Below are 13,333 nucleotides of genomic sequence, written 5' to 3' on the forward strand. Positions count from 1 at the left end.
TGCTCTGCGATTGGGCAAGCTCCTTCCTTCCCCTCGCTTCACTCCCATCTGATTGGCATGCCGGGTTCTCTCTGGGCCCCGTCCCCCGGGCCCCGCCCCCCTCTCCCTAGGCTGTGCCGCCAGCCTCGCGCGCGCGCTGATGCCTCGTTGCGGAGCCCGTCCCCGAGCGTGACGTCTCCGCCGGCGATTGGGGGAAGCGGCGGGTCGCGCTTCCGGTGCGGCGCGGCCGGGCGGGGGCGACGGAGCGGGCGCAGCGCAGCGGAGCAGGGCAGAGCGGAGCCGGCGGGATGGAGCGGCCCGAGCGGGCTGCGGCGGCGCTGGGTGCCCAGCCCCGCGCCAACGGCTGCAGCGGCGCGGCCCACGGCGCGCTCCGCAACGGCTACGTGCGCGGCCTGCCCGCGCCCGACACCCAGGTGTGTGCGGCGGGCGCCCTCGGCCGCCCGGGCGGGGCCGGCAGCAGGGCGGGGGGTGCTGGTCGCCCGTCTCGGGGGTTGCGGCGGCGGGCGGGGCTCGTGGGGCCGGCCGCGGCCCGTCCCCGGCGCTCTCTCCCAGGCGAGCGCCGCCTCGGTGCTTCGGGGTGCTGCCGCCCCGCTGCCTCGTCCCGCTGTGCGAGCCGCCGGTGCTCCCCCGGGTGGGCTGGGGAGCCGGGGGAGCCTGCAGCCGCCCCGCACGCCGGGGCTCCGGCAAGCCGCCGAGGTGTGGTTGTTCGGGAGTTCGGCAGAACTTCGCGGGCGACGGGGGTCGGGTTTGTGCCCTCCCCCGGCCTTCGCCTGGGGTCGGGAGGGGGCAGTGCCTCGGTCACGGGCCTGCCTCGGAGGGCTGCGCCTGCTGGGCCTTTGCTCGCCAGGCTGGTGAGCCTTCCTGTGAAACGGCTGGCCCTCGAGTCATTGCTCTACCTTCACTGCAAGGCTTTTGTCAGCAGCAGAGCTTTAAACTTAAACCTCGCTGTACTATCGTAGGTCTGTGCTTTAGAAGAAAAGATGTTAGCAGTTCTTCGCCGCTGTTTTATTGTTACAGGTGTGACGCACAGGGCTACGGGTACAAGTAGCCTTGAGTAGGGACTTCCCTCTACAGAAGAGTTAAAGGTTGATGCAGTACTTCCCATCCAGCTGTATTAACACCCTATGAAGCGAGTGTGTATTTGCGCTTTCAGATTTCCAGTTGTTTCTCTCCAAAACACTAAACTTTTGTGTTACAGTGTAAGGTACTTTGTGGTTCTCATGAAGGCAATCCCAGCAGTATGGAATAGGTCTTGTTCCCTTGAACACCTAAAGCTGCTTGGGAAAAGCCTTCCTCCATTCTCATCCCTCCTGTTGCTCCTTGTTTTCACTCCTGTGCTGCCCCTTCTGTTTTTTTCCAGTGTAGGCTTGTGCAATCACTGCATGAACCAGACTGAGAACTGATGCAGGATAAAATGGAAGTGTTTGGGTTTTTTTCCCTGAGTTAACTTTAACCCAGGATGCTTACTGTATTTCTTTCATTGGATGGACGCTTGTAGTCTTGCCCTGGCACTTGGGAGGTGATAGTGCAGTATTGGGAGTGAACAAATGGAGGAGGAGAGTACAATACCTTCGTTTGGTAGCAGTGTCACCTTGTACTGGTTCGGGGAGCTATAGCACTTGTAGTTTTGCCTTGCAAACACCAAGCACTGCCTACTATAAAAATGAAGGTGTAAGTCTTTGCACTAAGACCAAGCAGGTGAGTATTCTTCTGTGAGCATTTTTTTTCCCTCTCTGTGCTTTTTAAAGAAGAAGGTCTGAAAACAGTTATGTTCGTCTGTTTCACAAGAATAGAAGAGCATGGTAAGGAAGGTTTTTCCTCAAGGATTTTGTTCAGCTGTGTATCTGGAAAACGTGGGAGATGTAGCACGTGAATGGAAAAACCATCAATGTCAAACTGAGGAAGCTTAAAAGCCTACTGTTTTATGAGACGTTTTATTCAGTTAGTAGCTTGCCTGTGATGCTATGCTCAAATATGTCTTAGAAGCTTGAGGCGTTGGAGACGACTGTTTCTAAAGGGGGGGAAGGCTCATTGGAGAAGTGGTCATGAGAAATCTTAGCAAAAAGCCGAAGTGTAGTGGCGTTGTCAGAGGATGCAAGAAGAATTTAAGACAGTTTTATATCTTTCTGGCAGCTGCTTTCTGGTCAAGCAGAGATTTATAATTAGGAGTCTTGCATTCTTTTCTCCATAATTTTATGTGGGCCAGATGGCTAACTTTCAAAATGAGGATCTAAATGAGAACCTGACTGGAAGAAGTGACTGTTTAGGGGTACTAGCCATGTAGAGCTTTCTCAAATAGCATCAGTGATGGGAGCTTAGAGCTGCCAAAGATATGGTATCTGGGGTATCACAGATTTGGCTACTTGGTTGGCCTTTGGGGTTCTGAATTTTGGTTGTTGGGCCTTTACACAGGAGAAGGGAAACATGTTAATGCTTACCATGTGTTGAATATATTTGTCTGTGTATGTATATATCTATACCACCTACAACACTTGAGAATCTGCAAGTGGAGAGATCTGTGGAATGCAAAGTAACCAAGTACCAAAAGGGAGGCAGCTTACATGCGAGAGTGCAATTCCTGCTTAGTAGAAAAAAACCAGAAAAGTAATGATGAGGGGGGAAAAAAAAGGTGCTTTTGCAAGAAAGCCTATGATGGGGTCCTTGAGACAAGTAATAGGCAGGAAGAGATCTAGCTAAAATGAATATATTGATGGGAAGAGGAGTGGGAAGGAAAGAAGTGTTGCAGTCATTGGTAATTTATCTGGAAAAGCCTAGAGCTTGCGAGAAGAGAGCTTAGAGACAGGGTAGTACATCACCGTGCCCTCTTGTAGGGCTTGATAGTGCAGGACAGTTTTACCCATTTTTAATGATGTGAAAAAAAGAGTCTGCCCCTACCTAGGACATCTCTGCTGTGGTTACCTGTGTAAATTTTGTGGGTTTTTTTGTTTTTTAATTTTTGTTGGGTTTTTTTTACCCTAAAAAAAAGTTTAGATGGAGGGGTATTATTCTTACAACACAGATTTCAGGCTTTCCTTACAACTCCCTCCACAGAGAGAGACTGGTATTTAACATGGCATGGGCTCTTTACTGTTATTCCAGCATAAGAAGAGGGTGAAATTGTTTGTCTTAATTTTTAAATAGGTTGTATTACTTGGTCTCCTGCTGGGATCTGAACTGCTAATCCTTCCCCTTGGTAAGAGGAGAGGGGAACTTGCCACCTGCTAAGACTGTGTAGTAACTGACTTTGGTTACCTTGGAGATTAATGAAGTATCATCAGTGACTAGGAAAGTAATCATTTGAAGTTAGGGTTTCAGCATATTAGAATAACATTCTGTTGAAATACTAAGATAAATAACAGCTCTTTCTTTTCCTGTGTTTAAACTACTTTGATTCTGCTAACAGTTAATCTGTTTAGAGATTAAAATTCAGTGAATGCAATGATCTTGCTATAAGCACCTTAATTAAAAGAGGTTGAAGAACCATCTAGCAATTAAAAATTGTGGGATATTGGAGAGAAGTAACTAACTTATTTCTGACTGTGTACAGTTAAGGGAGTGCATGGTTAGGAAGAATAGTAATCTATGGATGGTTTCAAAACTGATTTAATGCTTCAGTGTAATACTGCACTATGTAAGATGAAAGCCTGACATCTCAAAGGGTATTGTCATGACATGAGGAAATGAACACAGCCAGGAGAAAGAAAGCAAATCTAAATAAAAGAACAGTGGAGTTACCTCTTCAAGTTGTGCATGATTCCACTTTTTATGTCCTTCTGGTCTGTTGGAGAGAGCGTTAAGTGAGTTCAGTAGAAAAATGGTATTTAGGATCTATCAAGACACTTGTGGGAATAATAAAGAGTGCAGGGAAAATTGCTTTTTCTTTCTGCAATGCAATTTTAAACTGGAATGTATTTCTCCATTGGAGTGTTTTGCTCTGAAGCAAATGGCTAATGGTTTTCTAATACTGCATCTGAAAAAAAAAGTCATGCTTAAAATAGGGAGATTGGGACACGTTTAATGGAACAAGGTGCCCTTATTTTCCATGATAACTTATTGGAATCTACCTATTATTGCGAACTGATTTTTAGTAATGTGGTTTTTTTGACTCCTTAATTGAGCTTTTCACCTTAGAATGATTCTGTTACGCTTCTAGAAGAAGAAGTAATCTCAAACTAAAAAAATAATTGGAATATAGGTTTTAGATATCAAGTTCTTAATTTCTGTTGCGCGTGGTATCTCCAAGTCAGTTAGATAGGAGCTGGAATAATATAAACAAATTTTAGTTTCCCTGATGTTTCTAGAAGGTCTTCAAATGCCATGCTGTAGCAATCTCCAGATAGCTTATTGCATACTTGTAATAAGTACATGATTATTGCATGCTTTTGTAAACAAGGTCTCATACTACTTCCTCAGGAAGACAAGGAATAGTTTGGTTGAAGAGAGTGGGAGGACTGTGGGATTTGCATTCCTTTAAAACTGTCACAAGTCCTGAATTCTTACAGCTATTAAAATGGGCAGCGTAGATTTTTTTTTTTTCTGAAAGCTTTGATGCGTACCTGCTAAAAACAGCTTGTGTGGTCCTGTGATTTGTGTTTGGTTTTTTTTTAGAGAGAGCAGTCATACTACTTGTAGGCTCATCTCGTGAGATGCTTCAGGATGCAGGGGAATGGTGGCTTCATCTTGATTTTATAGATGCTTTTGCTGGAATCCAGGTTAGTGTAACTTCTTTGGGAGAGCACACTTAAGAGTGCAACAAACTGGAAGTTTTTCTTGTTACAGTGAGTTAGTGGTAGCAGCAATGTGAATAAGCCCTTGTTTCAGATGAATGTTAGGATAAGATAAAGCTGTTAAATAACTGCCCGCAATCTACTGATTTAAAAAGGAATTTGAGTACAGAATTGTGGGGTATTTTTCACATCTGCATGCAAATTTAAAATGCAAATATTTCTGATAAAAAGAAAAAAAATGGATCCTAAAGAACTAAGTCTCATTAACTTAGTCACAAAGAAGTGATCATTCCTCCTTACTCAGCATTTGTGAGACTGCATCTTGAGTATTGTGTCCAGTTTTGAGCTCCCCAGAAAGATGCTGACATAACCGCGTGGATTTGTGAATGCAGTGGAGGATCCCCAAGAAGCAGAAGAGGCTGGGGCACGTGAGGTCTGAGGAGAGGCTGAAAGACCTGGGTTTGTTCAACCTTAGGAGGAGAAGGCTCAACTAGCTGGCTGGAGGATATAGAGAAGATGGAACCAGACTTTTGGAAGTGTGTGGCAATAGGATGTAATTTGGAAGAATAGGAGATTTTGATTGCATATAAGGAAAAGAATTTTCCCATGAGGGTGGTAAAATACTGGAAGAAGTTGCTCAGAGAGCTTGTGGAACCTCCATCCTTAGAGGTGTTCAAGACTAGACTGGACGTGGACGTCGGCAACCTGCTGTAATTAGATCTGCTTTGAGCTGGGGATTGGTCATGATGACCACTGGAGGTCCCTTCCAACCTTGGTTATTCCACGGTTACAGAGATAAACTCCTGGATTGCAGGAGAGTTTGCCCTAGACATTAGTGTTTAATCCTTGAACCCCTATGAAAATATGTGCCTTAGGGCTTGTAGCATGTACTCTAAGGCTTGCATCAGACCTGAGGAAGGAAATTCTTACTTTCTGCCTCTTGCTTGGCTTCTTGGTTGACTGCATTTATTGTGCCAGTAATGTAAAACTGAAGTGAGTAGAAAATTGGCTGGCCTAGAAAATTGACAAAACTCTATTTCTGAAAAAGTGTACCTGTGCATGAGGATACTTTTCTAATACCAAATTCAATTACGAAAGACTGTAAGCCTTTGTGGAGGGAATAGCTACATAACATCTTATCTGGCTAAATGAAAATTTGAGGCCATCATATTAAATTTGTAGATGTAGTGCCAGTGTTGTACTTGAGAATTTGTGTATCTGTACTGGTATGAAAATAAGCACCTATGGTAGCTGGTGATGTGACTGGCTTCTCTTAGATTGGAATATGTGCTACTGAGATGTCAGTTTGGATGAAGTGTTAAAATCTTTCAATTATATTGGGACTGCCATTTCAAATTTAGCTGGTGATAAGCCTTAAATACTAGAATAAATTGTTATTGTAATTACTTAAGTGGTATGTCATGTTGTATTTTCCCGTCTTAATCATACAGCAGAAATGTTGTTTTCCTAAATGTCATGCTTTCACTTTGTTGGAAAAAAGCTTTATCTTAATTATCTATTGACTTCAGTTCCTCTGGGAGGAACATAAAACATTGGCCCAGCTTCAAAGAGGTTTCCAATTTTTTTGCCTTCATTAAGAAATCACTCCTAGAAAAAGAACCACTTTTAATTTAAAAATATAGTCTTGAGGAATACTTAGCAGGAGTGGAAAAGTTTAAAAAGTAATGGGGTTTAATGTCTGTTAAAAGTAAGTGAGAAAGAATTCTAAAGTACGTTAGGAATGCTTTCAGAGGTATCTGAGAGCCTAGAGATTGACTTGTTAGTGAACCACTACAGACTTGTGCTGTCTTTCGGAAGTCTTTATTGTAAAACAGATTTAGTAATTAAGCATGCAGTTAAGGAATTCCATGTCAAAATGCTGTACACCTAAAATCTACTGAACATACTGGATACATATTAGGTTTAAGGTAAACTGTCAGAAAAAAGTATATTCTTAGTAGGATTCAAATTGTCAGCCATATGTAGCAAGCAAAAAAACCCAAACTTAATTGCATCGTTCACTTGCTAAAAGGAAAAAAAAAAAAAGCCCAAACAACACTTAAACATTATGAAGATTTATACTGTTTGTGTAGATGTGGCAAGTGCATCTTAACAAAGGAATGCCAAATTTGTTGGGAGTAACTAGTTGCAAACCAAAATATTTCATAATACCTGCCAACAAGAAAAAATATTTAATTAGGAATACACTTGAGTGTTAAACTCTGTTTTGTAAAACAAGTTTCCCTCCTGTGATTTTTTTTTTTTCTTTTTGAAAGCTTAAAATGTGATTCAAATCGGTTCATTCTAATTTTGATAGTAAATACTTGGTGTTTTTACCCATGCAGCAGCCTGAGATCTGAAGTCTAAGAACAAAGCAGTGCAAGGAAAAGGGCTGGAGGTGACAGCAAAATTACTGCAGAATACCCTAACAGCTTAGAGCAGCTGTCTGTGTGGAGTTTTCACTGCTGTAGTGCTGATTCCCTCAATCCTTTATAATAAACATGACTGCTTTTGGGAGTGGAGGCACATCCTAGAGTGGAGGTGCATCCTGTATCTTTCCATTTCATTCCCTATAGTTAGCAGGAATCTTTGACAAAAAAGCAAGCAACTCATGGAAGTGGTCTTTCACATTATGTTTCCAAAAAAAAAAAAAAAGCTGCAAAGTTGGTAGTAAAATTTCTGCATTATATGTGGTATGTGGCAAAGAGAAGCTACTAAATTTTAATAAGAATTTAGCAAAGTTGTGTTCCTGCATAAATAATCCTTTTAAGGTGTTTACATAACGTCTGCAAAGTTCATCTGATTTTGTTCTTCCTGGCAGCATGAAATGAGATAGCCTCTTTAATACAGTGTTAGGGTTTTCCCAGGGCAGCAGCATAACCAGTTATTGTGTGCTTCTCTCTTACTTCGTGCTGTGCAGGTTGCACTTGTAGCATCTTCCCTCCCTGAAGTATATGCCTGCCATGCAACGTCTGTACCCAGATTCCTGTGATAAATCCCGTGTGTTGTTTACTGTATTGTCTGCAAATGCTCCTGTGTTTAAGCATGGCTTTTGTCTTTTCACGAAACTTTTCCTTCTCTAATGCTTTTGAAAGTTAAGTGTGGTACCTTTCAGTCTGAGAGTGTTCAGCTTCTGTGCTTCTTTGCATCTGCCGATTTTTACCGTGCTGACTTTGTTTAGGATGAGTTCTTATCCAAGTTGTCTGCTGACATAGGTATAGCAAATATACTGAAACCCCTTTTTCCTATTGGTTTTGAGAAATAAGTTTTAATGAAAAGAAAGTCATGACCTGTTTTGGGTGCTGGCAGTGAAAGCGTAAGTAACACTAAAATCTCTATCTGTTTGCTGGTTTCATTTCCTCCTTTGGAAATCCATGACAGGGTGAGGTATGGTGGTACATCTCTGAAGATCTTGCTGTCCAAATTTAGAAGATAGACAATGGTGAAGTAAAAGCAAGTTAACTGCTAACTGCTGTTTATGAATTGCAGTTTTTTTAATGCACTGATAAAGGAGTTATCTTCACATCTAGTAGGATAGTGGAGGTTGTAATCAATAAAGCATGCAGTTGGATACATTCTAGTGTGAATTTATGCTCAGTGGAGTGGCTTAAATGAGAACTATTTTTGTGTAGATTACACTATTCAGTCCCTCATGCTGGATGACCTGTAATCATGCTAAGGTAACTGCAAAAAGGGTATTGCGTGAGAGGTTTTCCATATATGTTGTTAAAGAATTTTAATAACTTGGGATAGGCAAGAAATACCTTTTCTGTCTGTGGAGCTGGAGTCTGCTTCTGATGGTACCTGACCTTAAGGCACTGCAAGATCTGATGCTGTCTGGAGGCCACCATGGTCTTTAAAGCATAACTTTGTGGAGCAGTTGGGTAAGAACATTAGGTTGGGTGTGCTTGTGCTGCACGTGCGTACATCCACAATCCCATCCTCTGCCTGTACTAGACATGCTATTACGCTACTTCTAATGCTTCTAATTTGTACGATGAACTAAATCTGAAGTCAATTTTGTAATGTAATGTCTTGTGAATGGGAACTGTTTGTTACCAGGTTGGGGAGGTGATTATCATCAGACTCCCTGATGTGTTCTGCTTAGACAAATGCAGTCCTTTCTAGCAGTAGTTGCATGATGTTGCTGCTCAGTAACTGTTACAGTACTGTTTTATGTGACTGGTTTCCCCAAGAGCTTGGCCCAACACAGGCATTACCTGTGGCTGATTCAGAATGCCATCTCTTTGCTGCCTTCTGTAACCAGCTGGGTGGTGCTCTCTGATGTTTTTCCTGCAGCTGAGTTTCGTAATGTGCTGGTGCTCTTCTCTGTACGTGTGGTCTGGGCAGTACAGGAAAGAGAGATACAGGTAAGCATACACCTGCTTTTTTGAACCACAGGCTTAGGTGAACCCTGACTTGTCTTTGTAGTCTCCACTTAGGTATGCAGCATATTCTGGTTCAAAGGTCATGGCTCACTTTATCGTAAGACTTGTTGAAACCATAAAACTCTTAATCTTGCATGCTTCCTTCCCCTGCCCCAGAAAAAGAAATGGTTCACTAAGCTGTATCCACCTTCTTTCTTGGTCTCTGGAACTGAACTTGCTGCTCTTCGGCAGCAGGCTTGGAGCTCGCAGCATGTAAGCCTTCATTTGAAGGCTAATGTGTGGATTCATAAGGCATTCCTGGAAAAATTAATAGGCTTTTATCTAAAATGTGGCTACGAATGTCTCTTTTATAGGCAATACTAGAGTGTATTTGTAGTCACCCTATGGTTCGTGAAAAGTCTGTGAAATTGCATTTAGAGTATTTCTTTAATTTTTAATTCAGATAGGATAGCATAGAAGCTTCTCAGTTTACATGGTAGCTGATGTAAGAGTGTAAGGATGTATAAGCACGTTGGTAGAAAAACACTGGGAGGTGAAATTGATTGGAGTATGCATTGAATCAGTACAGGTATTCCCAGAAGGGCCTTTCTCAGTGAAATGTTGGTTTTGACCACATGGAATAACTTGTTTAGTTTTAGCATTTGTCACAAGCAGAGACACCTCTAAAGACCAGGAAAAAATTGGTATGCTTTTATTCTGATTAAAATTGTGTATAGGTTTGGATTTGGGTTGGGGGTGGGGGGGTGTCAAGGTCAATAGGGTTTTTTTGTGTTTTGGGTTTTTTGGGGTTTGGTTTTTTGTTTTTTTTTTTATTAGGTGACCTCAGATCCATACCCTTAGGATGTAGCCTTTTGTATCTTCCAGATGAACTTCCAGTTACCTGGGAAAGACATGAAAAGTTTGGTGTCATCTCTGTTTATTAGATACTAGGTAATTTGCGAAGTAGTCACTACCAGTTTTCTGTCTGCTTATCCAGAAGTCAGCTACTAGTTGACAGCCACAGGTAGCAGGTGTGTTGTGTATCTGCTCCTGAATAGCTGCTATTCACAGCCTGGTCTGTCAGCGTGAGGACACAAAATTTGACTTTAATTCATCAAGCTGTGAAATTGTGGTAATTGGAGCTTTGGTGCATGATCTTAATCAGATCTGGATGCAATAAAATTCTATGGTTTCATGAACTGGAGCAATCTCCAATCTTGAGAGTAATAGAGAAGAGAAAGCTTTTGTGATTTTTTCCTCTACAGCATTGGTTCACCAAGCCCATTGATTGTCATGGTGCTGCTGCCCCTCCTCTCTCCCCAAACTGCTGCTGGTTCTTGTTTGCTGAGATCTATTGAATGAGTTTGTGGAGTGGTGCTGTAAATAGTATTAGGGTCTAATAAATAATGTTCTGCAAACAATTATATTTCCAACCTGGATCAGTTCAGTGTTGGAGGGACTCTATGCCGAATATCAGATTAGCCTTAGTAGTGCAAGCCAGAGGGTGATGCAGGTAGCTCAAAGTGGGAGTGAGTGGGGCAGGGGCAGTTCCTTTGGCTGACACTGTTCCTGACAAAAACAGTGTATGAACCTGTGGCCTGCATTAAAACTTTAAATTGCCATCATCTGAGCTGCAATGTGGTAAGCAAGTGTTCCTACACCTGTTTCAAATCATGGTAATTTTCTAACTTAAGCCACCACTGTATGCAGTATGTTTTAAAACTACTTCAGTATTAAACCTGGCCTCAAAGTGCTGCAAGTTAGTTATCTGCTTCTGGGGTAAGTGCTGTTGCTAAATGAGAAGTTCCTACTGTGTCTTTGTTTCCACACTTGTACCAGTTCTAAAGTCCCTACAACTATGGTGACCAAACTGAGCATTTGCTCTAAGACTTTTTTCTGGATGTCCATGTTGGTGAAAGGTCAGAGGTAGAAATGAGTATCAGGAGGAAGGTGCTGGTGCAGTTTATACTCAGTGGCTGCATAGCTGTAGCATAATTGTATCCTAAGGGGAGACTTTCGCTTCTGAAAAATTACTTTCAAGATATTAATGCCAGGCTTGAAATACAGACTTGCTCCAGCACCTGAGATGAGCAGGTGTCGCTTTCCAAGTAATGCAGTGTCTGGTGAGGCCAGCAAGTATGTGTGTGTTTATTGATTCATCAGCTGTTACAGAGGTTAGTACGACTTTGGCTTCCTTTCCCATATGATAGTATGAGTGCCATAGGTGAATAACTGGTTTTATTCTGTCTGCTGGCCCCCACCCCTCATTAATTATTTGGTGTTTTTTGATGTATTTAGCATCAACCTCTTTCCTAGGTGTTGATGTTTCTTTGATGAGAATATTTTTTAAAATACATTTCTTATTATATCTGGCTGTAAGCTGCAATTTGAGTACAGTCTAGAGAAATATGAGCAACATCCTAGATACATACTTGTCCTAGCCCTCTCTTCAGCATGGTGTTGTTATTAATACAGGCATTTATTGAAATGTATTATCTTGGTTTCCTTCTTGTCTTCTAGCTGCTCCCGTGCACGTCTGGCAACATCTTTCATATTATATTTGGATACCAGAGAGTTACAGAATTGTATGCCAATCTTAATCTGTTCAGGTTACCTAATAGGTCGTAGCTTTCTTAAGCCTTGGTGTACTGGCAAAAATAAATCTACTCTGCAAGGAGTAAGACTTGAAACCTTTGATGCTACAGATAGGGGATTTATGTCTTGGAGAATGTTCTTTCACACGTAGCTATTCTATTATAGGGTGGCTATTCTATAACTTTTACGAATACAAATAGCAATTTGCATCTAATGGCTGGCTTTCTGTGTTTTGATACATTGACTTTTGAGATCTGATCTTTAACTTAATTCTTTGAACAAGTAGTCTAGTTAAAACCATGATGTTTCCCCCCCCCAGTGTTGATTTGATACATTGATTTTTGAGATCTGATCTTTAACTTAATTCTTTGAACAAGTAGTCTAGTTAAAACCATGATGTTTCCCCCCCCAGTGTTGAGTGAGTCATTGACTTGTAGCTGTGAAGTTTTTCTGTAATAGTCACAAGTATTATGTATTACATTAATTGTACTTGAGAGGGATATGCACATGTAGTCAAGCTCTTACCATCTCCTGAAGATACATAAGTAGCAAGATGACTTTTATTGTGGATTTTATGCAGAAAGCCTTGCTTTGTTCTGTGTGCTGACATATATGCAATGTTGAGGCTGCATACAATGACTTTTTGTCTGTGGTGTCATGTCCACCTCGTGGATGAGGACAGTGTTTATGTCAGCATCTTTAGGCTAATGGCTATGGAGACACATAGGTTATGCTTGTTTTGTTACAGTAATATAGGCTTCCAAAGTTGAATCTATTCTGAGATTTTCCAGTTACTTTTCCAGTTCTCATAATCCTGAGAATACATTGTTTAGATTAATAAAACTATTCATTTCTATTTTGGTTTTTCCTGTAGTGTACCTGGGAAACCTCACTGGTTTTTTTTTTATTTGTGCCTACCTAGTTCTTGGTGAAGGGGAAAGGCATTTTTTTCATTTTGGTCAGCCTGGATGTAAGCAATGCTCTCTATGCAGCTTTGCAAGCTAAAGAACGTTAATGAGATGTTAGATTAAACTGCACTGAATTGGTAACTGTGACTTTGGTTGTATCAACAACTTAGCAGTCTCGTATATAGAGACCGACAGTATTCATCGGTAATGGCTGAACCTAGCTGGAAGTACTTTGAGCTGAGCAGGGGGGATGCAGAGCTTATAGCTGATCGGAGGGCCAGGGACTACTCTGAAATGGTTATCTGTCATTTCTTGGATGAATGTCTTACAACTGCCTCTCTTTAAATTTTTACTATAGGTAAATCAAATTGTGCACAATGGAGGATTATACAAAAGGCCATTCAATGAAGCTTTTGAAGAAACGCCGATGCTGGTTGCTGTGCTGACCTACGTAGGCTATGGTGTTCTCACTCTCTTTGGATATCTGCGAGATTTCATGCGGCAGTGGAAGATTGAGAAGTGTCAAAATGCAACAGAAAGAGCAGAACAAAAGGTAACCACTGGGAAATAATGGTCAGTGGGAAATTATGTGGCTGAGGCTATAGCTTGAGTGTTTCTCTAGGGACCAGTGTTGTTCAAAGTTTTATGCTGTTTTCCTTGTCTTCTGAATGCCCCAGATACTGCTGTGTCATTAAACAAAGTAACATTTCTTTTAATTGGGTTATTTTTTTGGCGG

At 41.8% G+C, this 13,333-nt stretch overlaps 1 protein-coding gene across 1 annotated transcript in view; it reads left to right on the top strand.

Annotated features, from left to right (window-relative positions):
- Positions 1-219: 219 nt before the first annotated feature.
- The window catches only part of SPTLC2 (serine palmitoyltransferase long chain base subunit 2), a 78,427-nt gene continuing 65,313 nt past the window's right edge, over positions 220-13,333 (top strand). Inside the window, exons 1-2 of the mRNA XM_069783770.1 lie at positions 220-413; positions 12,956-13,150. Of these exons, the coding sequence (XP_069639871.1) occupies positions 288-413; positions 12,956-13,150 (321 nt within the window). The 5' untranslated portion in view covers positions 220-287. The remainder of the gene's footprint in view (positions 414-12,955; positions 13,151-13,333) is intronic.

This window comes from Haliaeetus albicilla, chromosome 5 (assembly GCF_947461875.1).
Source record: "Haliaeetus albicilla chromosome 5, bHalAlb1.1, whole genome shotgun sequence".
Taxonomy (NCBI): Eukaryota; Metazoa; Chordata; class Aves; order Accipitriformes; family Accipitridae; genus Haliaeetus; species Haliaeetus albicilla.